This window comes from Penicillium lagena (assembly GCF_028827675.1).
Source record: "Penicillium lagena strain IBT 129212 chromosome Unknown utg000003l_segment0_segment0, whole genome shotgun sequence".
Taxonomy (NCBI): Eukaryota; Fungi; Ascomycota; class Eurotiomycetes; order Eurotiales; family Aspergillaceae; genus Penicillium; species Penicillium lagena.
In genome coordinates this window covers 2,759,497-2,787,099 of record NW_026623224.1, presented here as the reverse complement: position 1 = coordinate 2,787,099, position 27,603 = coordinate 2,759,497, and the positions used below count along the sequence as shown (strand labels likewise).

The 27,603-nt window shown below is 54.1% G+C and overlaps 10 protein-coding genes across 10 annotated transcripts; 7 read left to right on the top strand and 3 right to left on the bottom strand.

Annotated features, from left to right (window-relative positions):
* Positions 1–433: 433 nt before the first annotated feature.
* N7510_006327 (PAPA-1-like domain-containing protein) lies at positions 434–1,752 on the top strand (the record flags this gene model as incomplete). The annotated part of the gene is made up of 3 exons (XM_056978253.1): positions 434–1,274; positions 1,327–1,433; positions 1,492–1,752. 3 exons carry the CDS (start codon positions 434–436, stop codon positions 1,750–1,752), a joined length of 1,209 nt encoding a protein of 402 aa, XP_056834285.1.
* A 1,021-nt stretch (positions 1,753–2,773) lies between these two features.
* N7510_006326 (uncharacterized protein) lies at positions 2,774–9,848 on the top strand (the record flags this gene model as incomplete). The annotated part of the gene is made up of 2 exons (XM_056978252.1): positions 2,774–3,416; positions 3,526–9,848. The coding sequence occupies 2 exons, from the start codon at positions 2,774–2,776 to the stop codon at positions 9,846–9,848; spliced, it is 6,966 nt and encodes a 2,321-aa protein (XP_056834284.1).
* A 773-nt stretch (positions 9,849–10,621) lies between these two features.
* On the top strand, positions 10,622–11,458 carry N7510_006325 (uncharacterized protein; the record flags this gene model as incomplete). Its single annotated transcript, XM_056978251.1, has 1 exon — positions 10,622–11,458. One exon carries the CDS (start codon positions 10,622–10,624, stop codon positions 11,456–11,458), a length of 837 nt encoding a protein of 278 aa, XP_056834283.1.
* A 1,148-nt stretch (positions 11,459–12,606) lies between these two features.
* Positions 12,607–13,848, bottom strand: N7510_006324 (DUF4050 domain-containing protein; the record flags this gene model as incomplete). Its single annotated transcript, XM_056978250.1, has 1 exon — positions 12,607–13,848. The coding sequence occupies one exon, from the start codon at positions 13,846–13,848 to the stop codon at positions 12,607–12,609; it is 1,242 nt and encodes a 413-aa protein (XP_056834282.1).
* Positions 13,849–14,243: 395 nt separating this feature from the next.
* On the bottom strand, positions 14,244–17,081 carry N7510_006323 (ATP-binding protein; the record flags this gene model as incomplete). The annotated part of the gene is made up of 1 exon (XM_056978249.1): positions 14,244–17,081. The coding sequence occupies one exon, from the start codon at positions 17,079–17,081 to the stop codon at positions 14,244–14,246; it is 2,838 nt and encodes a 945-aa protein (XP_056834281.1).
* A 1,638-nt stretch (positions 17,082–18,719) lies between these two features.
* N7510_006322 (uncharacterized protein) lies at positions 18,720–19,055 on the top strand (the record flags this gene model as incomplete). The annotated part of the gene is made up of 1 exon (XM_056978248.1): positions 18,720–19,055. One exon carries the CDS (start codon positions 18,720–18,722, stop codon positions 19,053–19,055), a length of 336 nt encoding a protein of 111 aa, XP_056834280.1.
* Positions 19,056–19,196: 141 nt separating this feature from the next.
* Positions 19,197–21,059, top strand: N7510_006321 (LIM domain-binding protein; the record flags this gene model as incomplete). Its single annotated transcript, XM_056978247.1, has 1 exon — positions 19,197–21,059. The coding sequence occupies one exon, from the start codon at positions 19,197–19,199 to the stop codon at positions 21,057–21,059; it is 1,863 nt and encodes a 620-aa protein (XP_056834279.1).
* Positions 21,060–21,957: 898 nt separating this feature from the next.
* On the top strand, positions 21,958–22,907 carry N7510_006320 (urease accessory protein UreG; the record flags this gene model as incomplete). The annotated part of the gene is given in 4 exon segments (XM_056978246.1): positions 21,958–22,130; positions 22,208–22,283; positions 22,372–22,735; positions 22,750–22,907. The coding sequence occupies 4 exon segments, from the start codon at positions 21,958–21,960 to the stop codon at positions 22,905–22,907; spliced, it is 771 nt and encodes a 256-aa protein (XP_056834278.1).
* A 171-nt stretch (positions 22,908–23,078) lies between these two features.
* N7510_006319 (WDR46/Utp7 family protein) lies at positions 23,079–24,731 on the bottom strand (the record flags this gene model as incomplete). The annotated part of the gene is made up of 2 exons (XM_056978245.1): positions 23,079–24,053; positions 24,105–24,731. 2 exons carry the CDS (start codon positions 24,729–24,731, stop codon positions 23,079–23,081), a joined length of 1,602 nt encoding a protein of 533 aa, XP_056834277.1.
* A 253-nt stretch (positions 24,732–24,984) lies between these two features.
* N7510_006318 (small subunit rRNA maturation protein TSR1) lies at positions 24,985–27,462 on the top strand (the record flags this gene model as incomplete). The annotated part of the gene is made up of 2 exons (XM_056978244.1): positions 24,985–25,093; positions 25,154–27,462. The coding sequence occupies 2 exons, from the start codon at positions 24,985–24,987 to the stop codon at positions 27,460–27,462; spliced, it is 2,418 nt and encodes an 805-aa protein (XP_056834276.1).
* Between the last annotated feature and the right edge of the window lie 141 nt (positions 27,463–27,603).

The window sequence follows — 27,603 nt, the reverse complement described above, 5'->3', positions numbered from 1 at the left end:
CTTTTACCGCCCACACCGCCCGGCAGAATGGCGATGGTCACTTCATTCGTTCATCAAGCGTCAGCGCCATTCAGCATCGCGGAAACGGTGACGAAAAAAGAAAAAATATATCATTAGTCCTGGTAAGTATCTTCCCAATGTTGCAATTACCCCCCTAGAAGCCTTATTGTATTTGGAACTATTCCCCTCGAGGCCACTGCCCTCATCACAACCTCCCCTGTTATGCGCTCTGTCGGCGCAAACTCCTCGCCCTCAGACAGTGATCGGGGCCATACCCGTTTGCCTGGCAAACGCGGGACCGTTTTATTCCCTGCCATCCTGCCCTGCCCACCTCGCCTTCCCCATCCAACATCCCAACTGACCCTCACTCTTGCCACCATCCCCTCTACTCACCTTCTACGCAATACTCCCCACTTCTGCATTGCTTGCCACTATGTCACTTCGTCGCTCTCAACGATCGCGGGGTTCACTGCACGAGTCCCTCGAACAAGATGCTAACACCCGCACCAGGCCAACGAGACTCACTCGTTTTGCAGCAACAGCAGCAGCATCTGCATCGGTGACAGTCTCCCGACCACCATCTGATTCATCAGGAGAGCCAACCAAACATCTCCGCCTCACCGTAAGAATGCCTGCTGGCAAACTGCGGGAAGCCACCACTGGCGGCCGTCCCGGAAGACGCAACGTCAATGTTTTCCGAGAGAACCCCATCGTGTCTGGACCCCGCACCAGTCGCACCAGAAAGAGGCTCGTAGAGGTGAACACGAGCGATGAAGAGGACGACGACGACCAAGAAGAAGAAGACGAGATCGGAGATGAAGAAGACGCACCCGGTGAAGATGATGACGAAGATGCCGATGCTGACGGCGACGTCGACATGGATGATGCCCCGCCGCAAGCACCGATTAGGCGGCAGGCACGAGCAGCTGCGGCTCGTGGCAAAGCTGCCAAGAGTGTCGAAGCCAAGGAAATGGAACTAGAGGAAGAAGAAGATGATGAAGAGGAGGAGGTAGAAGAAGAGGAGGACGAGGACGAGGAGGAGGAAGAGGAGGAAGAGGAGGCGTTTAACGAGGAATCCGATGCGGTGGGAGAACCCGATGACGTGAATGAAGAAAGTGCCGCCCCAGATGAGACTGGAGATGCATTGGATCTGGACGAAGAGGATGAAGTGGACGATGACATGGACAGCGATGCACTTCTCCTTGATAGCGGCCGACAGACCACCAAACGCCAGCGAGGAAATCTGGGCGACGACTTTCTGCAACTCCCCATGGGTAAGGCCATCATGCGCAGAATGAATCTGAAGCAGTGCTAACCGGCAGACAGAACCGCAGGTCAAGAAACATCTCACAGCTGAGGAGCGTGCTATGCGACGGACCGAAATGGCTCGCCGGCGGAAGAATTTGAGCGAGAAACGGAACGAAGAAGAGAAGGTACGTGACAAACCCCCCGCTATCAACATTTCAATCTAGGTTAACGCTGTTTATCCAGATGGACACCATCAATCGACTGCTCAAAAAACAAGCTCCCAAGCGGCGCGGTCGAGTCTCCGCCGCAGAAGGTACCGCCGACGTCACGCCCGGCGACCTGGAGGCCCAGGAACAGGAGAAAGCCGATGCCACCTTCGTGCGATGGATCAGCGGCCCGAATGGCTGCAGTGTCAGTGTGCCCGAGGAATGGCTGGGCACGCCAGCTGGACGGATATTTGGTGCACCTTCCGCGGCCACCGGAAAGCTCGTCGAGGAGCTGTGACGGTTCATCATAGGAACAAGACAAGGCGCATTGGGGAAAAGTGTATCTACACCGGCATTTCTGGCACGGGACCGTTGGTTTGATTACTCGGGGAAGGAGTTTGGATGTTTCAGTTTGGGGGGGAAACGAGATCATTGCCATGCATACAGGAAGCAAGATATAATTCATCAATATTGGTACACTCGGAGGACATCTTTGATATACTGTACATTATGTATACAACGCACGCTGCCGGTGGTTAACTATCTCTGAAAAACCAAATCATGTCACCAATTTCATTGGCAGCGCACCCCAGGCAAGATCCATGCCGCCAAACCAGATCGAGAGATGATTTATGGGCAGCCAGTGTGACCAGCACCTAGCCCGCTGTCCCTTCAGTATACGGAGCATTGCCAATGGCATCCTAGAAGGACAAAGATCACGGCGCGGGTGGAATAATCACCCAGGTATCTGGGCTTTCATATAGTGCCATCTGCGCCGTGCCTCGAGGCACATCGGCGGCTTTTGATAAACCTTCGTGAGAGAATCTCCCAACTAGTCTTCCGGGTTCTGCACTATAGCGTCTTATTTTTTATTGTCGGAAGCAGACGGGGGAGATTGGACAGGAGGAGACTGGGGTGTTTTCGCTTTTTCGGCCTCGAGTTCGCGGATGGCAGGCTGGAAGATGTAGTATCCTGTCCCTATCTTAGTGCTGGGAGGTTATGGTGACGAGTGAGAATGAGATAGATACCAGTGAAGATGCCAACTCCAATGGAGAGGGCGGCGGGGATGAAGTTGCGACTCATTGTGGCAGTGAGTAGTGAGTGAGGGAGTGAAGAGGAAAGGAAGAGAGGGAAGAGAAAGATGCCGATCTCGTGCTGATAACGGCTTCATGTCGCGTCGATAAGACGACTGCGTCCAAAGACACTCCCTTCACCCAACGAACCCCCACAACCACGGTGAACGTGTTCATTTTCTCTCTGTTGCGATATTCTCCCCGGTAATGACTTGTTAGACATGGGCGATCGGCGCCAGGATGCAAATGGACTCATGGCGGGAACGAGGCTTTGTACCGGACTCGGACGAAGAGGACGAATTCGACTCGCTGGACTCGAAGAAGGGGAATCTCGTCAATGACACCGATGGCCCGACTCTCGCCTATATTGCTGTGCCGTCACCAAACCCCCACGCAGGGACCGCTCTCAAGACTCGACGCGAGGACACACAGCCCGAGAGCGCTTCGAAACCGCACCGAGAACCCGTTGAAGCGTCACAGGATCTCGTGGATGAAGTGGATGTGGTGGAAAATGGATCAGCACGCATGAAGAGACGGACTGTTAGGAAGAGCACACAGTCGCCTCTGAGGATTGGCAAAGGGAGAGGAAGCCTGCGCAAAAGTGCTTCCAGTGGACTGAACACGCCCAAGTCTTCTACCCCGAGATCGATAGGACCGAAAGAGACCCAGAAAGGGGATGATGTATGGAGTGTTCCCAGCTCTTCACCAACGAAACCCTTGGTGGTGCTCGCGTCGGCACGCAAGTCGTCTCGGGAAAAATCGTCTGCTACGAAACCAAGCGACACAATATGGGACATCCCCAGTTCATCAGACGAAGAATATGGCCTCCCAGGGCTTCAGATAAGCCCAAAACTGCCCACATCTCCCCGGTTGCCACGATCCTCGACTGGTCAACGCCAGCAGACTCCTCCACCAAAAGAGGTCGAGGACTTATGGAACATCCCGAGCTCTCCAGATGAATTGGCATTGATTCCCCAACCTGCTACAAAACAACCTAGCCCCCCCCAAAATTGCTGAAGACAAGGGTATATCGCAAATCACATCTGCCACCGACTCTCCATTGTCATCTCCTCCATCGTCTTTCGCTGCCCAACTGGATACCATTGCCCCTGACGCAGACATGGAGACCCCTTCTGTGTCGATCCCGCTGCCAAATCACAATCTGGATGACATGATCACCGATCTTGATATCCCAGAGGAGGTCCTGCGGGAGTTGTCTCAACCAGCGCGACGATCCCTGAGAGAACGCAATCCCATCCAGCTGCATCCCTACCTCCTGGAACAGGCCCAATACCAGACGCTCATGAAAGCCAGAGGCGTCCGACCTGTGCGTATAGCTATCGAACAGCAGCTGCGCAAGGCCGCACAAGAAAGCCAGGACCAAGATCAAGCGCAGGATTCCTACGACCCTGATGCGCCTCCATCGAGTCCTCCTGCTGAGGAATACCTTCCTCCGCCAAGAAGGGAGCCGCATTCAGAAGGACAACGAAACAGGCGTAACGAGCCCCTTGAGCATCAACGACAACACGTGGTGAAGCGGCGAAAGATATCACGCTCTGATACTTATCGACGGCAACATGATTTCTCCAGACCTCGAATGACGATGGACCACAACACGTCTCTAAATGGTGACAATGGTCTCTCTATATACAACATCCCACCAAGCCCCCCACGTTCAGGAAGTGCGTCGACAATCACGAGGACTCCCAGGACCTCAGGAGGATTTCGTTGGCCGATAGGAGGATCCTCACCTCCTCCGGAATTTACAACCCTGGCTGCCACTGAACCAAAATCTAGAATTCAGGAAGAAGACGGCTCTAGCCTTGTGGAACTACCTGTTCCCATTGCCAAAGATAATGAAGAGACGCAATCTGACACCTCGCGCAGCCAGCAGAGTTCCGACGCAGAAGAAGAGTCCGATGAGGAGGATCATGCGAGACGAATGTATCAGCGCAGAATCAAAGGTGTTCTCCCTGCCTCGTGGCTTCGTTTGGATCAGAAAAAGCAGCAGGGGACGCAAACTCAGGCACAGCGGGATCGACATGCGGCCCTGCAAAGGACGGAGTCGGCCAAGGGTGTTGCGCGCAAGATTGTTCGAAAGAGTAACCCATCAGGGCCCTCAAGTCCTTACCGACACCGTGCTCTTATCGACTTCGAGGATTCTGATGGTGACGAGGATGACAACAATGAAGCTCCCCGTGTTCCTGAGAAAGACGATACCGACGAGAGGCTGGCCAACTTCGTCGGATTCGAGGACCCCTACGGTCAAGATGAAGATGATATCCCTGAGGACAATCGAATTGATGGCATGTTTGCACCGGTGCCGCGCAAGTCTTCGAGCTCTGGCGGACAGAAGCAAAAAACCCTGAAACGGCAGAAGCCCAAAGGAAATGACAAGTTAGAAGAAAGACAGCGGAAGAGGGCTCGACTAAAACGACAAACCAGGCTGACTGATACCTCTTATGGAGGACGGAGAACGAAGCAATCCACCAAAGTGTCAGTGCCAAAGCTCGGCATCCTCGATGCTCCGGATGTTGCCCAGCGCCCTCCCAAAGAACAACCGCAATTTCTTCGCGTTGCTGCAAGAAAGGCTCGTGCACGTAAAGAAGGAGGGCGACAAAGTCCCACGCGCAAGTTCTTCCAACTGGCCACGAGAAAGGACACGGCCGATGCGAACGAATCGTTGCGTCGCTGGGAAAAAGGTGCGATACGTCAGACGAAGATCAATCCACCGCAAGTAAAGCCGCGCAAACGGGGGCCACAACCAAGCTTTCAATCTCTAATCAATCAGGCCCGGCCACATCTTCAGAGTACTCGAACAAGCCAACATGCCACCATAGAACCCTCGCATATTGCCTTGCCGCCTGATGAACGGGCCGTACCAGAGCAGGGCCCACGCTATGACCCTGCAGTGCCTGCTGCCACATCCACCCAGAATGCAGCCGTGAGCAGACCTTCGCAGCCAGAGAAGCGAGGCCACCAATGGGTTGTTCGCAGAAATGTTGCAATAACATCACTCAGACGAAACGATCCTCGTCCTGCGGCAGGCCAGGGCAGCCAGCCTTCATCAGCCCATTTCCACAAATCTCTTTCCATGCTTAATCGAAACTACAGGCACCAGCCCACATCAAAACCCTATCGGCCTAGTCTGACTCTAGATCGATACCTCACTGACAATGGATCAAACCCTGCAACCAACCAAACCTCCAAAACCGCTGTGGCGCCTCAGACGGAAACGAGAAGTGAGCAGTCAACCACACCTCTCCAGCCCTCTCATCGTCGATTAAAGAAGCGTACTCCCAATCGCATCAATCTTGACTCGGACGGCTTTTACGAACAACAAGAACCCGCGGCGATTATTGCCGATGACCCGACCCCCACGGCCACCCCAGCTGGACATGCGCGCCCTTCGTTTCAGAACATAGGTGGACTGTTCAATTGGCAACGTTCTTACTCAGTGGATTTCGGGATCATGCCCTTGCAGGCTGGCACTTTCTTTCATGAATCTACTTTCATCGGAAGTGGAGAATTTGCTCGATCTCTCGATGTGCTGAAGCGGGACCTGGATCGGGATGCTGGGCATCTATTTGTTCATGTCAAGGACCAGTCCTTCCGCTGGGGTGCTTGGAACGATATGGTGTCCTCCGATATGGGGCATGCGTTCGATGCCATGATTGTTCAAATTGAATCCAACACTTCCGTCTCTCCCGACACAGTCCCCGGGCAAGCACTGGACTCGGCGGTCACCATATATAGGTCCTTGATCAAATATGTGACGTCGTATTTGACGTTCATGGACCCTGTCGACCGGACTGCTTTTGTCACACGAGCACAGAGCCTGATTTCAAAATTAAGGGACTCTTTGGCTCCTTTCTGCGCCGGCGAGGAGTGCAATAAAAGTGCCCTGGTGAAAGTAGCGTCATATGGCCCGGTCTTCGCTAACCAGGTTTATCAGATCGCGACGCATTCTCTGGTTGATAACACACTTGCGGATGAATTACTCGCGCTTGTCAACACTTTGATCAAGGATGTCGGTATTTTGATATCAGATAAAGAAAACCTGTCCCAATTGCAGCGATTTTTGGACGAGAACAAGAAGACCGAGCGGCGAGAATGTGGCATTCGCGAAGATTTCCCATTGGTGGAAGCTTATGTTATCACCAAGCATCTCGTGCACAGTTCAGAAAGATACTGTGGCTGGTTTAAGGACATGCAGACCGAAGCTTGCATCAATGGCGGCTTGCAAAGCACAAAGGATGTAGGGATTTTAGAGAACGGGTGGCGTGGTCTATTTACGGTCTTACCTCTCAATGAGATCGATCAATTTGGTATCTTGCGCCGAGGATCCAGATTTCAAGGGGCGGATGACAACTGGAAGCTTGTCAAACAGCTTTTGTCACCGGTTCTGGACCATGCCGATGCCAACTCCGTGACGCATACATTCTCATTCAACACATATTGCCGAACAGTTTTCCATAGGTGCTATCATCTGCTCAGCGCCTGGGGTTGGCGAGACTGCAAGCCTATCCTTGACACGCTCTACGACTTCTTCGCCAGAAAGACGCTCTATAATCTCAAGCTGGAGGAGACTTTCGGCTCACCCTCATTCCTCGACGAGCTTGACGGCAAGCCTTCCTTGCATGTTCGACCCGGTGAACCCTGCTTCCATACCCTGCTGAAAATCATAGCACGCGGTCTGCCCTTCTTGACAGAAAAATTTCCCAAGAAGAAAATTCTGGGGTTCGTCTGGCGTCTGCTACCCAATCACGGCCGCGTGTATCCGAAGGAACAGGAGCTGCGTCATGAGGATCTCGATGCACTGAGAAACCACCATGACCTCCTCTCGACTCTGTACTGGGCTGCACCTGAAGGATGTCGACCTCGTCTGGATTCAATTCGCAACCTAGTGGATCCAGCTCGTTCGCACCGCGAAACCTGCAGCATCAGCCTTCGGTCATGGGCTCGACTCGTTCGATTCAAATTGTCGACAAATGAAGATCTGTCCGACCTGGTCCCGTTTGCAGACTGGCACGGCTATTTCGTGACAGAGCTTCTGAAGCAGCGGTCCCTTGCTCGCACAGAGATCGAGTCGCAAAGCAAAGGGAACAACCAGGTCTCGAAGGAGCTCATCGAGAAGACGATTGCTCAGAACCAGCGCCACATCGAGTCTTTGCTCAACACTGCACTCAATGCGATGAAGGTTGCAGTCGAATTGGCACCTTCCCTGGATCATGCGCACCAGATTATTTCCAGGCTTCCGTTCGAGTTGCTGCTTGGATTGTTCGATCCCAAACTTGAGCGGGTCAATGTTGTTGTGTCGGGGACTTTGCAGGTGATCATAGCGTACATCCGCAAAGACAAAGACAATGCCAAACCACCTGCTGCGGTTTCTACTGAAGATGACAGCCAAGAGTATGGTGATTGGACGGCAATCGAGGCCGCATACGGACAAGAAACCTCACTGAGCGACGCTATCAAATACGTGGAAAACGTGTGCCTCCCAGCTGTCGCACCGCTTGTTTCGAACTGCTTTGGTGCAGACCACTGTCCCGAGGATGCCATCCTAGTCAACGTGGTCGACTGCTGGACATCAATCGCCCAGATTCTGGTCCGCTATGGGCTTCGACACTGGGAGACGTACCTGGATCGTTACGATGGTCTCTCCTGGGCCAATCTCTTATCGACAATCCAGACCCGAAAGTTCACGCCGCAGTTTGTCGCTTCCTGCATTGAGAAAGACTCCCGCTTCCTTTTCGATTGTCGACTGCAGGTCCTCGAAATGTGGATGTCCTCCCTCGTCGAGCGGTCTTCTATGCTCAAGTTCCAACATCGCCTCACGGAAGCGCTCTTGAACGAAAGCCCCAATGATCCTCTACTGGAAAACCTGCCGTTCTTTAAGGACCACAAGAATGATCAATATGCCATCACGCTCGAAGAATTTGGCCAACGAAGACTATCCCTTATTTCCAGCCTGCTCTCTAATATGCGCGAGCATCTCCAAGTCATGAACGAACAACTCCGGAACATGAAGCCCATGGGCAGTCGAGACCTGGACGGGCAAAAGCGAGAGCGTCGAGAATCGCTGCAGCGAGACATCAACGTCACAAAGCAAGGGTATCGAGAACTTCTGCAACGATTGATGACAGCGATGAAGAAGAATTACCAAGAACTGGGCAACGCAACAGAAGAACCCGTCCAGGGTGCCTACATCGACTTCGTGCACCGCGTCATCCAGTTCCTGCAACAATACACCAGTGACATCGAGCCCATCGATCAATTCTTCACGAACCCGTCCTCGTTTCCTCTCCCGTCCACAGACCCGCTGTACATCGTCGCCAAGCTCAAAGCTTACGAGACGAAGCTCTCATCCGATCGGGAGGTCAAGACTCTGACCATGTTCATCCAGAGCATCTCCGAGCGCGCTGCCATCGACGGCGAGCAGAGCTACCTGGTCGAACAGCTGCATACATCTATGAAAGACACCTTCGAAGCGGGTATCCCAGGAAGACCAACGCTGCGTGCTACTCTGTTGCAGTGCGTGTTCCCCGCCTACCTCGAACTGGCATTCAGCAATGGCGCGGCCTGGCTTCTCAGCCGGCCTATCATACAGACAGTCACCCTCCTCTTCAAGGACCTGCTGTGCAACATAGATACTGCAGACTCTGCTTGTGTCTTGTCCATCGCGACTATCTTCACCAGCGTGTTTCGGGCGTCGCATCGGGCTCTGCGCTCCCTTTCGACTTCTCCCGAGAGATTTAATGATTCGGCCGTCCTCTCCACGCTATCATCTTACATGGACATGTTCTCTTCCTCTCTCATCGTCCTGGACTACATCGACCGTATCATCGACGCTGTGCCCGCGCGAATTGCAGTAGAAGGACCCGCCATCGATGAAGCCATCGATCAAATGCGCTGGTTCCGCGACTTTGCTCAAGCCGTGATTGTGACGACGTCTCCTATCAGCACAAATCCAACAACACCCACGGTCGAGCCCGGTTTCGATCCTACTGCAGCCATCGCCGCAATTCAACCTCCAGCACCCCCCGGCCCGACCTCATCATCGTCGTCTGGAAGACTTCCCGCCTTCCTTCCTGAGGCGGCTCGTCTCGCCGGCAAGGAACTCCAGTCCTATCTCGCAAGCTGGTCTCGACATCAAGGGAAGTACTACATTACTCGGCGCGGCGCGGCGAGACAGCAGGAGGTTACGCTTGAGTCTAGACTCGCGACAGTTGTGGAGAATGCGGAGGAGGCGAGGCGTGGGTTGGATGTTGCTGCGCGGTGGTTCTTGGATCGGGTGAAGGGCTTGGAGCTGCTGGATTAGTGGGTGATTATGTTACATTATATATGGCTTGTATAAACGAACTGGATGGGATTTGTGTGTTTTGTCTGTGGGTTGCTTGAGAAGAATGTATATGAGGGAAAGAGAGAGTATCAGATCCAGACACTAGATGACATGGTATGAACTACTAAGGTGACTTATGTCATATCTGTTTATTACATCCCATTATTTCCCTACCACGCCATGTTACCTAGCGCGCGAAGGATAATCGGCAAAGCAAAGATCGTAGAGATTTAAGGAAGTGAATCGGACAATTTTCTCCGAGTGGATGTCTTTTTGTTCCTCACACTGTCTCCTCAGTTCACTCTCTTTCAAATAAAGCTCCTTATAGAACTGGTGAGCTGCTTTGGTCCATACGAGCTTTGATCAGAATCGGACGATAAGACGAATTACGTTCATGATGCCATTGCGTACTATATGAGGAAGGAGCTTTTGACCTTGGCCCCCTTCTGGCGTCAAGAAAGGGGAGTGTTCCTTCATTTTGATTAGTTTGATGGGTATCATTAAGAAGGGGCGAGAGCCCACAGCTGTGCAGCAGTTTGGGGCTGCTGACTTTGAGGCGAGTATACGACTAACTTTGGCACTATAGCCCCTATTTAGTTCCGCGCCACTCTTCGAATTATATGGGCGATTCTTGTACGCGACCTGGACCTGTCGCCCCAGCACCTTTTGTTTTCTTCTACCTCGCGTTGATAGCGGCGAAGTCTGCAATCACCTCTTCCGATGCCCAATCACCGTCTCATTAAGTGCCCATCATGAAATTATCCCTCTTCGCTGCAATTACAGCTCTCTCGGCTGTAACCCAAGCAGCTGTTCTAGGAAAAGCTTCGACAGAATCAGCTTCTGAACCGGGTATCTTATCTCCGCGAGACGACTCCAATGATCTCTACGAGAAATATGTCGGAAAAGGCCGTGGTTATTGGGAGGAGCTGCAAACCGTCCTGCAAAACCCTGATGCGGCTGATGTTGCTACAATCGACTTCGACTCAAGATGGGAGGCTCGTTCGCTCAATATCATCTCGGCGCCCGCGACTGCGCAGTTCGCTATGCAAAAAGCCGGACTCAATACCCAACAGAAATTTCTGTCCATCACAGCAAATCTTAAAACAGACAGTCGAATCTATTACACGAACGCTATGTCACCCTCAATAGGCGCCATTATCGCAAAAAACAACTATGGACACGTAGTCGGTGCCGCGGCGCCTGCCCCAGACCGATGGTCCGCCGTGACATGGTATCTTTGGAAGCAGGCTTGTAGGCAAGCTAACAATCAAGACCCATCGGGGCTTGATTACATTTTCCGAGACCACATCATCAACGCTCAAACCAAAAAGGCCCTAGATGCAGCAATGATCGCTGCAAAAGCCAAGAAATACGACCAAGTCGGAACCTCGATAGTCACCACGTGGACACCGGACGATGAACAATTTTATGCTGCACTCGCAACACCTAATGGCGTTGGAGTCCTGTATCTTCTGAAAGATTATCCTGCTGGGCTGGGTTGGAAGACCATTGAAAGTATATCGGTATTCTGGCTTGATGGCTTCCCAGAGCCAAATATGTTTTTCACGCTCAAACCTTTCTGTGGTTGACGGGACGCAACTTTGTTCCTCTTTTGTGTGTGTTTGGTGCAGAGACACTATGTGAAGGTGCTCTAACATAGACGTTTATACGACTAATACTACATATACGTATTCCAATGCATATCTGTTTCACGTTGTTATGCAAACTGCTACTGAGCCTGATATTACTCCTGCGTACCGTAGTGAGTGATCTTAATATGGATTGATGGATCTAGTTCTGTGTATTTTCGGGGAGAGTCCGGGTTTGACTCGCTTCATTTTGGTTTTAACGGATTCAAACCATAGAACTATAGGCGTTTCCTTTTGTAAGCGTTTCGCCGAAGTATAGGATTTAACAATCGGCTAGGGAAAAATTATGATATTTCTATTACGTTATACGGTAGCCTGCAATCCTTTCTTGTCTCATATATGCTTTTTTGGACCAGGAGGAGTCTTACTTTATACGTCTATTCGTGCCGTGGTTCGAAAGAGCACCCGGGATGTCTACCTGAAATTTAGCTGCAGTCTCCCAGACGATGCCACAGGTTATAAATGGCGGATGGAAGCAAGTAAAATTTGTTAACACCGACAAAAAACACAGAAACCAACCACGCCGTTCCGTGGCCGCGTGTGCAACTATAGATTCTTCTCACCACTTGCCGCGGGAGACGTTCCAAGTGCTCACCCACAAACTGAAGCACAGCGACATCCCAACCTTCTGAGCAAAAAGCGGCCAGGCCTGAGAACTAAAACGGAAGGGGAAAGTCAAGAGCTGGCAAAGGAACTCCCCAAAGTAGATAGCCCTGAACGTAGGGCTTTGCTTCAGAAGATGTGCAAGAGATGACCAAGCATTAGAAGTTCGATACAGCGGCATGAAGCTCGAAAGGGAGCAGGATGGGATCGAAAAGATGAAGAGAAGACAGGAGCAGCCGCAGTATGTAGCCGCAGTCTCATGGATGAACCATAAATACTAAATATCGAGATGTCCCCAGCACCGCGCCAAATGGACGCCTAAGCACAAGACTCAGAGAGAAAATGGCAGGAAAATTGGAACAACGCCCACCGATTCCCCAAGAAACACACATGTACGAGAAACCAAAACCCCAATTCTCAACGCTTCGAATGGCTATGCAAGCAACGACGCAAATCCCGTCCCTGTTATCTGAAAATGAATCAAATCAAACGCGATGCCCCGACGCACTACCGGCTCCACCAGAATTAGCATCATGACTACTGGAGCCACGACGATGAAACGCATGCGAGCCCATGTGGAAGACCTTGCGCACGGCACTGGTGATGCTATCCTTCCTGCGTGCGGGACGGTCACCGGCCGCGCGATCAGCGTCTTTGTCTTTCTTCGGGATGGACGCGTCGTCCGCGAGGACGATGTTGGACACCGCCGGTTTGGGTGGCCATTGGCCGTCTGTCTTCCAGCCTTGCACCATTGCTTTGGTTAGGTCGGCGAGGTTGACGGGCACGGTGGGGGTCATGCCCTGGACGACGACTTTCGTGTAGATGGATGGGTAGATGGAGGTGTTGATGCCGGCGCGGATAGGGTTCGAGGCTGAGATGAAGGGTGGTGCTACGGGGAGCAGAGGCTCGTCGAGTTCGTCTTCCTCGGAGTCGGCGGCTGCTGTATCGGCGCCTAGGGGTGCGTGTTGATCTGGCTCGGTGATGCTTGTTTCGATGGAGCCCTTGCGTTTGGTTTCCTCGTCTGGTGCTGTGGACTGTTCTTCTTCTTGGTCTTGGCGGTGCTGGGAGGGTTCCTCGCGGGGTTGGTCGTGGTCTGCAATGCTGAGGGTCTCTTCTGCCTTCGCAGCTTGGACGGCAGTCGTCTTGTCGTCATCGTCATGGACATCACCGTCTGTGACAGTCTCCGCAGGTGTCTCAGTTGCAACCACTTCACTGTCTTTCGAACTTCTACTTTCGTCTGTTGCTGACTCCACTTGTTTCTCATCCGCACCACCAGCAGCAACCCTCCGCTTCTCATGCGCGCGGATCTGCCGTTTCGTCCTGGCCCCAGACCACGCATCCCGCCTAGCGAGCCACACCCGTAGTCCCTCATTCCACGCCATCTCCTCCTCCATTTGGCGACGACGCTTCCGCCGCCTCTCGATCTCCAAATCACCCGCTGCCTTCAGAGCACTGGGCGTCTCGAGATCCAGATCATGGTCGGACGATTGGGGTTCCAGCTCCGAGCCGGAGCTATCGAATTCTCTCTCGCGCCATTCGACCGCCTCGCGGTTGTTGGTTAGAGCGCTGGAGAGGGGTTTGGTGGTGGAGGGGGAGGTAGTGGAGTGGGCACCGTCGGGAACGGCCGAAAGCTCAAATTCCCAGTCATTGCGGACGACCTCGCGAACGAAGAGCTTCGCGTTGCGGATGGCCGCGTCGCGGGTTTCGGTGGGTAGAGTGGACGACATGCCTGGTGGTGGAATGCGGGGAAAGCTGTCGGGGTTGTGATATTGCTGGCGGGGGATTTTTTTGAGTTGGTCGTGTGAGGGGAAGCAAGCAGTCCTGCAGGCAGTGCGAACGGATTCAAGATTTCAATGGCGAAGAGCCAGCTACCCGGTTTCTGGCACCGAGAGGTGGGAAATCGGATTCCCGGGCTCCTCTAGTGAGTGGTGAGCAGAGAGTAAGAGAGAGACAGAGGGAGGGGGAGGGAAGGTTGGTGGCGGAGGTGGAGAGTGCGCGATGCCGATGTCAGTGCTCGGGGGCACGTGCCCCACTCGATCTATATACGGATGCGGTGGTATTGGTACACTCTAAGTCGCTAATCGTACATCCTCTTTGCAAATACAAAAGAAAAATCAGCCTTTCATGTGCGAACTCGCGCTGAGTCGACCTTCTCCTCGCCACTGGCGGGCGTGAAACCCCAGCCTGAGCTCTTCTGCCGCCGGCCCTTCCGATCGCCGTACTGTTCGTCGAACTTGCGGATCGCCGACAGCGAAGACATGTCTTCGCTAATAGACGCACTGATTTCTTCCATGCCCTTCTCAAAATGCGCCCGGGTCAATGTACGCCGCTCCGGGTAGCTGTACGGTTCCTTGCCCTGATGCTGCGCCGCCGCGTCGTTCTCCTCTCGAACGCAGGCCAGCGCTGCGGCCACGGACAGATTCTTCAAGTCGGAACCAGAATAAAGCGGTGTGCGACGGGCCAGCTCAGCGAAATCCACCGAGGGATCAATATGTTCCTCCTTCAGATGAATCTTCAGGATGGCAAGGCGGTCTTCTTCCGTCGGCAGGTCCACCAGGAGTCGACGCGGGAGACGGCGGAGCACAGCATCATCCAGATCAAAAGGTCGATTGGTGGCGACCATGATAAAGGCGGAAAGGTCGTTCATGCCGTCCCACTCGCGCAAGAACTGGTTGATCAGCTCGCGGTGCGACGTGCGGCTGCTGGCTCCGGTGCGCGAGCAGAAGATGGCATCTGCCTCATCAATAAAGACCACGCATGGGCTCAGTTTCTTGGCGAGGGTGAAGATGGCCTTGACGTTCTTCTCGCCTTCTCCAACGTACATGTCGTATACTTCAGATCCGCTGACCTCGAGGACCGTGGCTCCGCTTTCACGTGCAACAGCCTTGGCAAGAAGCGTCTTACCGGTACCGGGGGGACCATAGAGAAGAAGCCCGGGAATTTTGTCGGTGGCCAGGACGCCATAGGTGAAGGCCTCCGGTCGAATCAGGGAGAGAGAGGTCAGCGTCTTGAGGGCATCAATGGTCTCCTCCGGCACATGGACATCCTCGAACGTGGTTCGGATGCTCTTCGCATCAACCACACCATTGAGCAGCTTCTTCTCATGCGTATTGCATGTTTTGCGCAATGAGCTCAACAATTGCTCCCGGGTCTGTGCAGCTCCGGACTCCTTCGACTTGGGCGATTTTTCTTGCAACCACTCCTTTGTGATTTGCTCACCTTTGTTCATAAGCCCAATGCCCTTTGAAATATGCTGGAAACCAAATGTCTCGTTGGCCTCCACGCAGCCCAGAGCAAGATTTGCGATCCAATGTACTTGACTGTAGGTCCAGTAGCGGTCCTCAAGGCCAGATTCGTTGATCGTCGACGAATCCAGCGGCCAGACGCGCTCGCCAAAGATGTCGTCTTCTAGAGGCGAATCCTGTTCATTGAGCCGGAACCGCAGCATGCTCTGTAGATGACGGATGTTGATGTCTCTTGTGCGCTTCTTCTGATCCTCCATAAAAGTTTTCTCGGCAGCCTTTGCACCCATGGCAGGAGTGACGAGCAAAGGCTTTGCGGAATGATCATCAAACAGAAAAGGTTGGGGTTCTTCAGAGACAGTTCCGATCAGCAGAATTTTTGAACCTGCTTCTCTCCTTTCTTGAATAGCTTTTTGTAGCAGTGAGATAAACTTGGCGCCTTCCTCGGTGCCCTGGATATCACGATAATCCTGTACATGAACAATGAGGTCGTGAGATGGCGAGAGCGTTGCGCCCCCTGCTGGTGCCTCTGTCTCTTGCTCGCTGGAAGACGAAGGCTGTGGTCGGCCCGAAGATGAAAGGAGCTCATTGACCAGTCGCGACCAGCGATGCTCAATGCGTTGGCCTGCTTGGCGAGACATTATTGGTTCTTGGTCTGAAGCGCCAGTCATGGATGGTGCCATGAGCGACTTCAGACCGAAAAGAGACGGGAGCCGAATATCGCCCGATCCCCGGCCCTCGATCGTGATAATTCGGGGCGTGTTGATGGCCGCACTGATATCTCGAGGAAGACCAGATGATTCGCTCATATCCTCCTCGTCATCTACCTCCGTGTTCTCTTGTTCTGGTCGACCTGGGCCGAACGCAGGCCGGTACACGTCATATCCAAGAGACCGAATAGGCGATGTCATGCCGAGTTCTGCAAGATCTTGCTCGCTGAAGAGTTGGGCAATATCCTGGGCATTGAGCGTCACCAGATCGGTACTCAGCTCATGGGTGAGCCTCTTCACCACCGCGTCCAAGAACAAGATTCCATTTGATCCCGGGTATTGAAGAACAAGATGGGACCGGTTTGCTGATGGTTCTTTGGCATACTTGGCTGGCGGTAGTTGCAGGCCTGCTTTGACAGAAGCCCGAAGACCCTCCCACGAGCTCTCAGCCACCGCGTAGCGATTGTCTGATGTTGGAGGATCGGTTGAATTAGGATCTCCTCGATCGCCCCCGGAGGTCTGGCTTCCCGCTGTTTCTCCAGTCCCCACTGCTGATTTTGCTATTCCAACCTGATGTTGTGATTGCGCCGTCGAAGGGTTGTGGGTGTTGTATGTCACCGTATTGCGCTCATGGAACCAGTTGGGGACGGTAGCGACTGGCGGGGAGTATTGGCGACTTGGCTTCCTATTCCTCAAGGCTCTGCGCACAGCAGACCCGTATGGCCTCGACCCCAACCTAATTGACTGTTCGGCGGATGCTGGTGCCGCTAGCGGCGCATCGTTCAAGATATCGCCCTCCGAGTTGGGCGATGGGCCCTCCTCCGAGGGGTCCTCGGGGACTGCTGACCCACTATCATGAGACCCCTGTGGCGGTGACGAGAGAGCGATTCGAGACGAGTGGAATTGACGCGAGACCGCGGACGGAAGCACGGGATACCGGCGGCGGGCGACGAAGCGACACGGGCGTGCGAGCACTAGCAGCCGGGTCTGTTGCATTGACCGATACATCCGGGGTCAAAGATGCCACCGGAATCAGGGGGTGAAGTCGCGGAGATCGATGAGACGCATCGGCCGCGAGGGACGCAGGTGTGAGAATTGACGGTCGACCGCTTTTCTCCCGCAGAGACATCTCTATATCACGTGATATATCTCTTGGAGAGATGGATCTGTCGCATCGCTGGTGCCCTCATGGCGGGTAGTATTGAACAGATGGCGAGTAACTTATTCCCAGGATAATAATGCGTATCCTCGTCGGTATCGCCACGAAGTTCTGACTAAGTTGCATGACAGCGGCCCGTCCTCCGACGATCTTCGTCCAGGATTGGAAGGTTTACGCAGCTCGGCCAACCTAATTAAAACTAGGATAGAGGGAAAAAAAAGATTCGAACGACAGATTAATTGTACGCTAATTCAACTACATATGTTTCCTCGCGCAGGCTAACCACCATCCAACGAATTGGCGACCTAGAGACAGCGAGATCAGCAGACGTTCACCTCGAATGTGGCATGGAACAAGAATGCATGCAGCGCTGGCAAATGAGTTCTCAGACAACATGTACTGGCAAGTAGCAGACCAACCGGCGAAGGAAGGTCCGAATTCTCTCGTCATGGTCGACTTGGAAGGTAAAGAAGTAAAAAAGGGTTGTCATCCTCGAACAGCGACTCCGAAACAAACAAAGCGTTGGGACTTACAGAAGGATGGTGAGCTGTCAGGGTAGCCTGACCAGGGTGTTAGTGGTGGCGAGAGGCATGAGCGTAAGACATCATCACAGCATTAAGTCACATCCTCCCCAGATCAACCGTCCGATGGGAGGGAGAAGAGGTGAAAGGAAAAGAGAAAGAAAGCGAGAGAGAAAATAAAAAAAGCACCGGCAAAGTCTTCTGGATCACGTGATCCATTACGTGATCCATCGGGGACTAGCGCCGTATGGATTTGGAATCGGGAGAGGAAAAGGGATTAAAAAGCCTCACAGACTGGGAGTGAGTGAGTATCTATCTCGACAGGAGATCGATTATCTCTATCCCTGATCGATTCCATTATTGTGGTGGTGTCCGGCTCCCTCGGTTCATTCTCTCCACGGCTGCCCGGTTCCCCAGTCTCGCTCTTTCGCTCCCACCAGGGCGATCATCCTTCCACCCAGGCCGATCGCGACTCTCTCTCTCTTTCTCTTCCCTCGTCCCCTAACCCCATTCCCATTCGACTCTTTCGACTCGCTATTTTCACTCAAAGAGTGGTGAGTATCGAACCCAGGCCTCCCCCGTCCCCCCCAGCCCCTCCACCGTCTTTCCCCTAACATCCGCCCCGTTCTGGCTCCTTCCCCCCGAGAGCCAGCTCCCTCTTATCTCTCTCACCTCCCCACTGACTCTTCCCCCAACCACCACCAGGAGTCGGAAAAAAGTCCTCGCCTTCATCGAGGTGAGAGGGTCAGAGTGACTAGGACAGGCTGAGACCCGATCGATGCTTCAGCCTTCGCGTCTACTCCCGGCCTGAGTCGCTCTGCCTGTGTCTTGGCCCTCCGCCCCGACGCTAAAAGCGGTTGTCTTCCCACCCCCGGGCGCGTTCGCGAGGTTCCACGCCTCGTCGCTCCCCATCGCCAACGCGATTTCCTCGAAGTCTCCCCGCGGTGGTGACTTCGTCGCTCAGCAATGATGATGGCGCAACCGTTTCCCGCCCACCAAGGCATGCCGCAGCACGGGCTGCCCCCAGGTCATCCAATGGCCGCGCAACATCCCAACGCCGGACACCCCGGGCCTGGAATGGTGCAACAGATGCATCCTGGTGTTTCTGCCCCAGGCGGCCCTCAGGTTAGCCAGGCGGGCCCCATGATGGGTGGAATGCCTACGGGCGGCACCGCTGGCGGCCCCGTGCCCAACGCTCACGCTCTCTCCCATCTGAACCCCGCGCAAGCGCACTTGTTCCAGCAGCAGGGCTTCCCCCAAAATTGTGAGTACTTACCCATCGGCCGCCTTCTGCCTCGCTAGTGCGATTGGCTGCCGCCGCGATCGCTTTCTTGTTTCCCTCCCTGCCCCCGTATTTTCGTCTGATCGCATACTAACTACTCGTCCCAACCTTCAGTTGCAAACAACCCGCAGTTGCTACAGCAGCACCAACAGCAGCAGTTCATGCGCCAACGTTTGATGTACCAGCAGCAACAGCAGCAACAGCAACAGCAACAGCAGCAACAACAGCAGCAGCAGGGACATGGCGGCCTACCAAATGGTACCCAAGGGCTAAGCCAAGGGCTATCCGCAGCTCAAATGGCTGCGATGCAGCAAAATCCGGGGATGCGGCCCATCAATATGATGCACATGCAGCAGCAGATGCCTCATGGCCAGCCACAGAACATCCAGCAGCAACAGCAGCTTTTTGCGATCCAGCAGGCGCAGGCGCAGCAAGCACACCAAGCACACCAAGCCCAGCAAGCCCAGCAAGCCCAACAGGGTAACCAGCCGGGTCGGAACACGCCACAGCAGCGCGGCTCGGCACAACCCCCGAACATGCACGAGGGACAGGTCGGCACTCCTCAATCACAGCATGGCCTGCCACCAAATAACGGCACTCCCCAGCCACACCAAACTCCTCAACCGCCGTCTAGCCAACCACCACCGCAGTCGGCAGGAGGCCCCCCACAAGCCCAGGCTACTCCAAACCCGCCGACGCAGCAGCTGCCCACTCCCCAGCAAGGACAGCCGCAGCCTGGTGCGCAGCAACAACCCCAACAAGGTGGTCAGGGCCAGCAGGTCCAACACTCCGGCCCGCCGAATCAGCAAGCGATGACTGCACAGGAGGCCCAACTGAAGGCGCAGCAACAAAACGCCAATGCTATGATGATGCAGCAGCAGCAGCAGCAACGGATGAGCATGAAGGGTGCAACCATTTTATATCTCAACATGTTTGCGGAACATCTGAGCAGCTTCCAGAGTCGTGGCGAAACTCACGATCTCATGTATTGGCAATCGTTTGTCGATCGATTCTATTCTCCGGGTGGCGTCTTGCGACAGGGTGTGTTCAATCCTCAGGCTGGATCAAAACAGTTTGAAATCGCGACGCCAGCCCTGGCGCGATACTATCTGACCCAATTTACGAGTGGAATCCGTCACATTCAGATGGTGGTCGAAGGTGCCCGTGAGCGGGATTCACCCAACGGCGGCCACATAGTGGAGAGTCCTCGAACCTCATTTATCTACTGGTTTGCCAATGATTGCCAGCTCTTCACCAATGGGACGCTGCGTGCACATTTCGATGTGAACAACAAGATTGAGATGCTTGATATTATTGTTACCAGTCACAATGAATTCATCCCCCGGAGCCAGGTGCAAGCATTGGAGAATGACTTGAGGAACAGCCCCAAAGTCCCCAAGAATGCTAAGCGCACTCAGAAGGGCGCTCAGCAAGTCCCACCATCGCTACCAGAGTCCATGGTGACTGCCAATGGCGTCCCTACTCCGGTAATGGGCTTTTTGGAGGTGGCCGAGACGATCTCTCAGATGCAAATGCTCTTCCAGTTCTCGCAATCGAACCCCCAGATGTCTCCCCCCGAAGCTCTCCGGAATCTCGTCAATACGCTCCAAACACACAATCCTAACGCCGGATTCATACCGGGTCCTATGAACCCAGGAATGCAGCCTGGGCCTAATATGCGCGGTCCAAATATGAATACTCCAACGCAGTTTGCGTCCCCCGCTATGGCGCATCTTGGTCTTCCTGGTGCCCAAGGTTCTCCTCACATGGTCGGTTCGGGACATGCTAGCCCGGCTCAGAGTCAAATGGCTGGTCCTCCGGGGATGCAGCCGCCTATGCAACCTTCTCCAGTGGGTGTGGGCAACAGCCCTAATGTCGGTGGTAACAAACGTCGCCGCGCGAGTACCGTCAAGATGGAAGGTGAGGACGCTGGCGGGAACGAGGTCAACGGTACTGGCCCCGGTTCCGGCAAGATTAAGCCTAGTCCTCGAGTTCCCAAGCGACAAAAAGGACAAGTCGCGTGATGTTGATGTTGCATGGTTTTCTGTCATTTCTGTTCATCGTGTCAAGGGGTTTGGCGTACGATTTGGATTTGGATATCCGGGCGAGGTTATCCCCCCTCGACCCTTTTTGCGTTTTTTGGCAATGACGGCCCATTGAAAGATCTCCTGTTTTCCCATTTTCGGCTTATCCTGACGACGATACTATATTGCCAGTCGATATGAGGGTTCAATTGCTTCCTTCTATGGCGTCCGGCCTCAGCAACTGGATCGACTCCGACCCTAATGTTGTACTCTATCTCCCTTTTCAGCGTTTATTTTGGTTGGCCCGGGATCTGTCATCATCTCACATTGGTGCATGCGTGATTTCTCTGTTTCTGCTCGGGATTTGACGACTTTGATCTTTATTGTGGTTTTTTGTTTTGACTATCTTCGCGGTTCGTGTGATAGCGCTGTCATTTGTTTTCTTCTTGTTCTCTTTGACGGTCAAACTTCTTGATATCCGTGTTGGTTGATTGGCGATGGAACTGTCGGGCGTCGGGCTTCTAGTCTTGATGGGGGGTTTTTCCCCTCTGGAGCTACGTCTTGTGATGTGCCGGTGTGGTTTCAGCGGAGTGCCTGATGAATTGCGCTCCGCTTACACCTCTCTGTCCTCCGCATTATTTTGACGAATCCACCACATATACGTGTTGCCGTTGAGTCCATCGTACTTGTAGTTCTTGTAAATCATCGGCCAGCTCCGTCGGCCTCGGCCATCGGCCAAAATAGTGCGGCCGCTCGGCATTCCAGCGTTATCAGTTATCAATAATACCCCCCCTCGCTCCACTGCCTCTCCTACTTTTGTCTCTTCAACGGCTGACTTGATCATTGATTCCTCCTCGCCATATCAACAACCGAATATCTAAACACCTACCTAGGTACTATGGCACACTCACACTCCCACGACACCGGCCTAAGCCACTCCCACGACCCCCTCGACGGCCACGGCCACTCGCACGAGATTCTCGACGGACCGGGCTCATACGCCAACCGCGAGATGCCTCTGATCGAGGGCCGGGACTGGAAGGATCGGGCTTTCACTATTGGAATTGGAGGGTGCGTATCTGTATTCCATTGCTTCTCGCTCGCGGGGTGCAGGACCGTGGACTGAATGAGTGATTGCATATCAACAGACCCGTCGGATCGGGCAAGACGGCTCTAATGCTAGCGCTGTGTCACGCTCTGCGCGATGAGTATAACATCGCAGCTGTTACGAACGATATTTTCACTCGGTAAGACATATTCTCTCACGCCACACTCCATATGATCTGTAGACTAACCGCACCGAAACAGCGAGGATGCCGAATTCCTAACGCGCCACAAAGCCCTCGCACCCAAGCGCATCCGGGCCATCGAGACAGGCGGGTGCCCGCACGCAGCAGTGCGCGAAGACATCAGCGCCAACCTACTCGCGCTACAAACGCTCCAACGCCAATTTACCACAGACCTCCTCCTCATCGAGTCCGGCGGCGACAACCTCGCGGCCAACTACTCGCGCGAGTTAGCCGATTTCATCATCTATGTCATCGACGTAGCGGGCGGCGACAAGGTGCCGCGAAAGGGCGGGCCGGGGATTACGGGCTCGGACTTGTTGGTTGTGAACAAGATTGACCTTGCGCAGGCGGTTGGTGCCGATCTGGGGGTTATGGAGCGGGATGCGGGTAAGATGCGTGAGGGGGTCCGACTGTTTTTGCGGTTGTTAAGGAGGGGAAGGGTTTGGAGCATATTGTTAACTTGATACTCAGTGCTTGGAAGGGGAGTGGTGCTTATGAGGAGAGTTTGAAGAGGTGGAAGGCTGGTGCGGTGAGAGGGTCGGGGAGTGTGGATGAGTAGATGATATAAGTAGTTAGGTTATTGTTAATGCGTGGATATGTTCTGAGAAGAAGTGATACATGATGATACACAGATGATGAACAAAAGGGTTGCTTTTCCGAATCCTCGCACGCACCAAAAACGCCAGGAATGCAAGTGTATATATCGAGATGCAAGTCATGAGCGTGACAACTAGGGGCCCTTCTTGGCAAACCGAGCGAGAGCCGGACCGAGATCCTCGCGCTCTTGCTTCTGCTTCTCCCTGTAGCGCGCGGCATGTTCCTTGCGCAGGGCCTCGGCCTTGAGCCGCTTCTCGTCGATGACATTGCCACGGCCCTTCTTGCGCAGATACTTGCGCAGCGCACTGTTGCGGCCGCGGCCACGGTTCTTGAGCTTCTCGATGGGGTCCTCGGGCCGCTGGTCCGGGTTGCGCTGCTCGCGCCGCTTCTGGTCGCTGACTGTGTCGAGTTTGCCGATGATGCTGGGGTCGAGAGAGATCATCTCTGGCTGCAGCTTCGTGAGCAACGAGTGCACCTCGTGCTCTTGGCGCTGCTTGACGTTCTCGTATGGGTTCGCTTCCAGCGAGTCGAAGTTGGGCTCGCCGGCGCCGGGAACAATCAGACTGGCGAATCCTTGGTCGTGTGCCACTCCCAACACGTCTTCGAAGGGGCACCAGCGCAGGTTCTCGATGCGCTGGCCATCACCACCCCAAGCCATGTATGGGCTCTGCACTTTGCCTTGGTCCGCCTGCGCCGCGTCGAAGAGCCCGCGCCACACGCTCACCTGCGTGCCCCAGCCCACTGCCGTCAGACCGCGGTCACTGATTGAAATAGATGCCCCGGGCTGGTAGCACGAATACGAATGCACCTCCCGGTACATTCGGATATCCCAGACACTCATCTTCTGATCCTGACCGGTCGAGACCATATACCGGCCCTGACGATCGATTGCCATTGACCGAACGGGGCCACGGTGCACGAGCGCCTTGACAAGGGCAGTCTGCGAATTGGGTGACCACAGTGTCACTGTTCCGTTTTGATGTCCGACATGCAGGATAGCATTCCACGGGTTCTGGCAGAGGGAGGTCGGGCGGCCTAATCGGGTAGGCAGCTCGGCGACGGTCTGGCCGATCGAGGTATCGGTATATTTGAGATAGCCACTCATTTGCTGTGAGAAAAAATTAGCATCGATTCGTGACAGCTAAACCGAAAAACCTACCGCACTGGCAAGCAGAAAGTGATATGGGAGAAATTCCAAGAAAAGCGGCTCCACATGCTTGTTGAGACAATGCAACTCGACGCCGTTGTGGTCATAGATGTAGACATATTTCTTCTGTGCCACGGCAAAGAACTGGTTATTGTGCAGCCACCGTGCATCCCGCACAGTCTCATTCAGTTGGAGCTCGCAGCCCAGTTTGCCGTCCCGCCAGTCCATCGTTGCAACATGGCCCTTCCGCCCGGCGAGCAGCAGATTGCGACCGTTCCGAGTATAGTCCATCCGATAGGGGCCCATATCGCTCAGCCTCAGCTCGAAGCCCTTCTTCGCGGTTTCCAATCCCACGCTGTCGCGGATCTCATCCTGTCGCACATTGTATGTCCGCTCCAACTCACCCTCAGGCTCGAGGAACCCGGGATCATGCTCGAGCAGGATCTCCGCATCTTTGGCCTTGAGAACGGCGTCTTTGTGCTTGGATTCGACGGCCTTGAGGTTGGCGTGCAGCTTCTTTCCCTTTGCGCTCTTGGCTGTGATGCCTTTGCCTCGTCCGTACTTGTTCTGCGCTTCGAGTAGTCTCTGTTTGGCCTCGCGGTCTTCAGCCGTCGCCAGGGCCTTGGACGAATCGGCCATTTTGAGCAGTGGTGAAGAGAGTGGTTGGATGAGATTTAGTTAAAAGAGAAAAATTGTGCCAAGATCCGCGCTCACCGCTCGCTTATCCTCCACCGAAATTTTGTTTTCTTATCGATCACCTTTTTTTTTTTTTGTTTTCGCTGATGCCCACAATAATAATACTTCATTCTCATTCTCTCTTCTGTTACTCGTAGAGACCAGTACCAAGCTGGACTCTCTCCCGTTTCGCTTCAAAGGGTCTAGCGGTGCCAACATGGCGCCCACCCAGACGGTGCATCACCACCGCTCGACCACCAAGGCGTCTCACAAACCCTACAAGTCCAAGCATGCCTCCAAGAGTGCTTTGAAGGACAAGGCAAAGGGTAAGACACGCAGCAATCACTTTCTTTATCCAATTGAATTTTAACCCTAACACCGTACAGGCAAAGTCGAATACGCAGAGCGGGGCACTCGCAAAACCCCCCACCAGCAACTCATGTCGAAGCTCGATCGCCGCAACCAGGCCCGCCAGAAGCAGCAGGTGAAGCACCAGGAGAAAGCCCAGGCAACCAGTATTTTCACCGGTCAGAATGGTGCTCCCCGCCATGTCGCTATCGTGCCGCTGTCCGCCGATATCGATATCGCCGCCGCCATTCGTGCAGTCAACGAGAGTGTTGATGTGTCCGCTGATGTCTCGCCGGATGGACCGACTCGTGTGCGAATCGATCGCTTCCGCCAGAGTGTGCTGTATATTCCGGCCAAATACGATTTGCTGAGCGCTTTGGATGTCTGCCGTATGGCTGATTTTGTCGTTTTGGTGCTGTCGGCTGAGGTTGAGGTCGAGGAGGAGGGAGAACTATTGCTGCGGTCAATTGAGAGCCAAGGTATCTCCAATGTTATGACGGTGGTACAGGGCCTCGACAAAGTGAACCCGCCAAAGAAGAGGCCGCAGGTGGCGTCATCTTTGAAATCCTTCATCAACCACTTCTTCCCGTCAGTCGAGAAAGTCATGTCGCTTGATGCGAGACAAGAATGCTCAAATATCATTCGTTCTCTCTGCACCGCAACTCCCAAGGGCATCCGCTGGCGCGATGAGCGTAGCTGGATGTTTATCGAACAAGTCCAGTGGCCAGAAACGAACTCGGAGACGGTGGACGATGTTGTGGTGACAGGAATTGTCCGTGGCAAGGGTCTGAAGGCAGACCGTATTGCGCATATCCCCGGCTGGGGCGATTTTCAGATTGAATCTATTACGGCGGCACCGCTACCGAGCACAAAGAACAAGCGGGATGATGCCATGGCTGTCGACAGCAACGAGACCACCAAGATCCTGGATGGCCCCACGGCGGATCAGGATGATATGGCTACGGTTGCACCAGAGGAAATCGAGATGGAGGACGACGACATGCCATCAATGGCCGATACCGACCGAAAGGGTGTTTTGCTTGACGAGCACCACTACTTTTCGGACGATGAATCACATATCCCGGCCCGACCGAAGCGGTTACCCAAGGGTACTTCCGACTACCAGTCTGCATGGTACCTTGACGATGTCTCGGATTCTGGGTCTGATTTGGAGGACGAGGACGAGGAGATGGTGATGGATACCGCCGGAGCACCCGAAGATGGTGTGTTCCCCGATAACCACGACGCCATGACCGAGGGTGGTCCGTCCGAGTACCCACAGTCGGAGATGTTCCTTGACCCGTCTCCTGAAGACGAGGCCCAACAGCTGGAGGAATATCGAGCCAGCCGCCGGAACGAGGCCAATGAGGACCTTGAATTCCCCGATGAGATTGAATTGCACCCCAACGTGCTGGCGAGGGAGCGCCTGGCTCGCTTCCGGGGATTGAAAAACCTCAAGATCAGCCCATGGGAACTATCCGAAGACCGTCCGTTTGAGCCGGAGGACTGGCGTCGATTGCTCCAGCTCGGTGACTACAAGGGCGCCAAGAACAGAATTCTTCGTGAAACTCTGATCGGTGGCGTCAACCCGGGCATTCGCGTGGATGTGCATCTCAAGTCAGTGCCGTCGTCTCTTCGCAACAAACCGCAACCAATGGCGCTCTTCTCCCTTCTCCGACACGAGCACAAGCACACCGTGGTCAACATCAACATGACTCTCAACGGGAGCGTCGAGCAGCCCCTCAAGTCCAAGGAGGAATTGATTGTGCAGGTCGGCCCCCGTCGACTGGTCGTCAACCCCATCTTCTCGGCCGGCGACAACACACCCAACAATGTGCACAAGTTTGACCGTTTCCTGCACCCCGGCCGCAGCGCCATCGCAACCTGGATCGGGCCCATGACTTGGGGCGCAGTGCCCGTCCTCGTTTTTAAGAGCAAGAAACCCGAAGACCCCGAGGTCCTCGACATGGCAGACGCCAACCCCCAGGATCTGTTGTCTCTGGATCAGCTGGAGCTGATCGGTACCGGAACCGTTGTGGCACCAGACCACGGCCGTGTGGTTGCGAAGCGCGCCATCCTCACGGGCCACCCGTACAAGATCCACAAGAAGGTCGTCACGGTTCGGTACATGTTCTTCAACTCCGAGGACGTCAACTGGTTCAAGGCTCTGCAGCTGTGGACCCGTCGGGGCCGCAGTGGTTTCGTCAAGGAGAGCCTTGGTACCCACGGTTACTTCAAGGCTACCTTCGATGCGAAGATCAACCCGCAGGACTCGGTGGGTATCAGTTTGTACAAGCGTGTTTTCCCTCGCAAGGCGAAAGCGCTGGAGGATGCTGTTGCTGTCTAAGTGGACGGGTTGTTTATGGCAAGAAACTGATGAAAATGATACCATTGACTACATGAGGCGATGAGAGACCATCTGCAAAGCACTGTGTCTACAAAAAGAAAAGCATCTGGTAAATAGAAACGATGAATTACGATTTTTTCC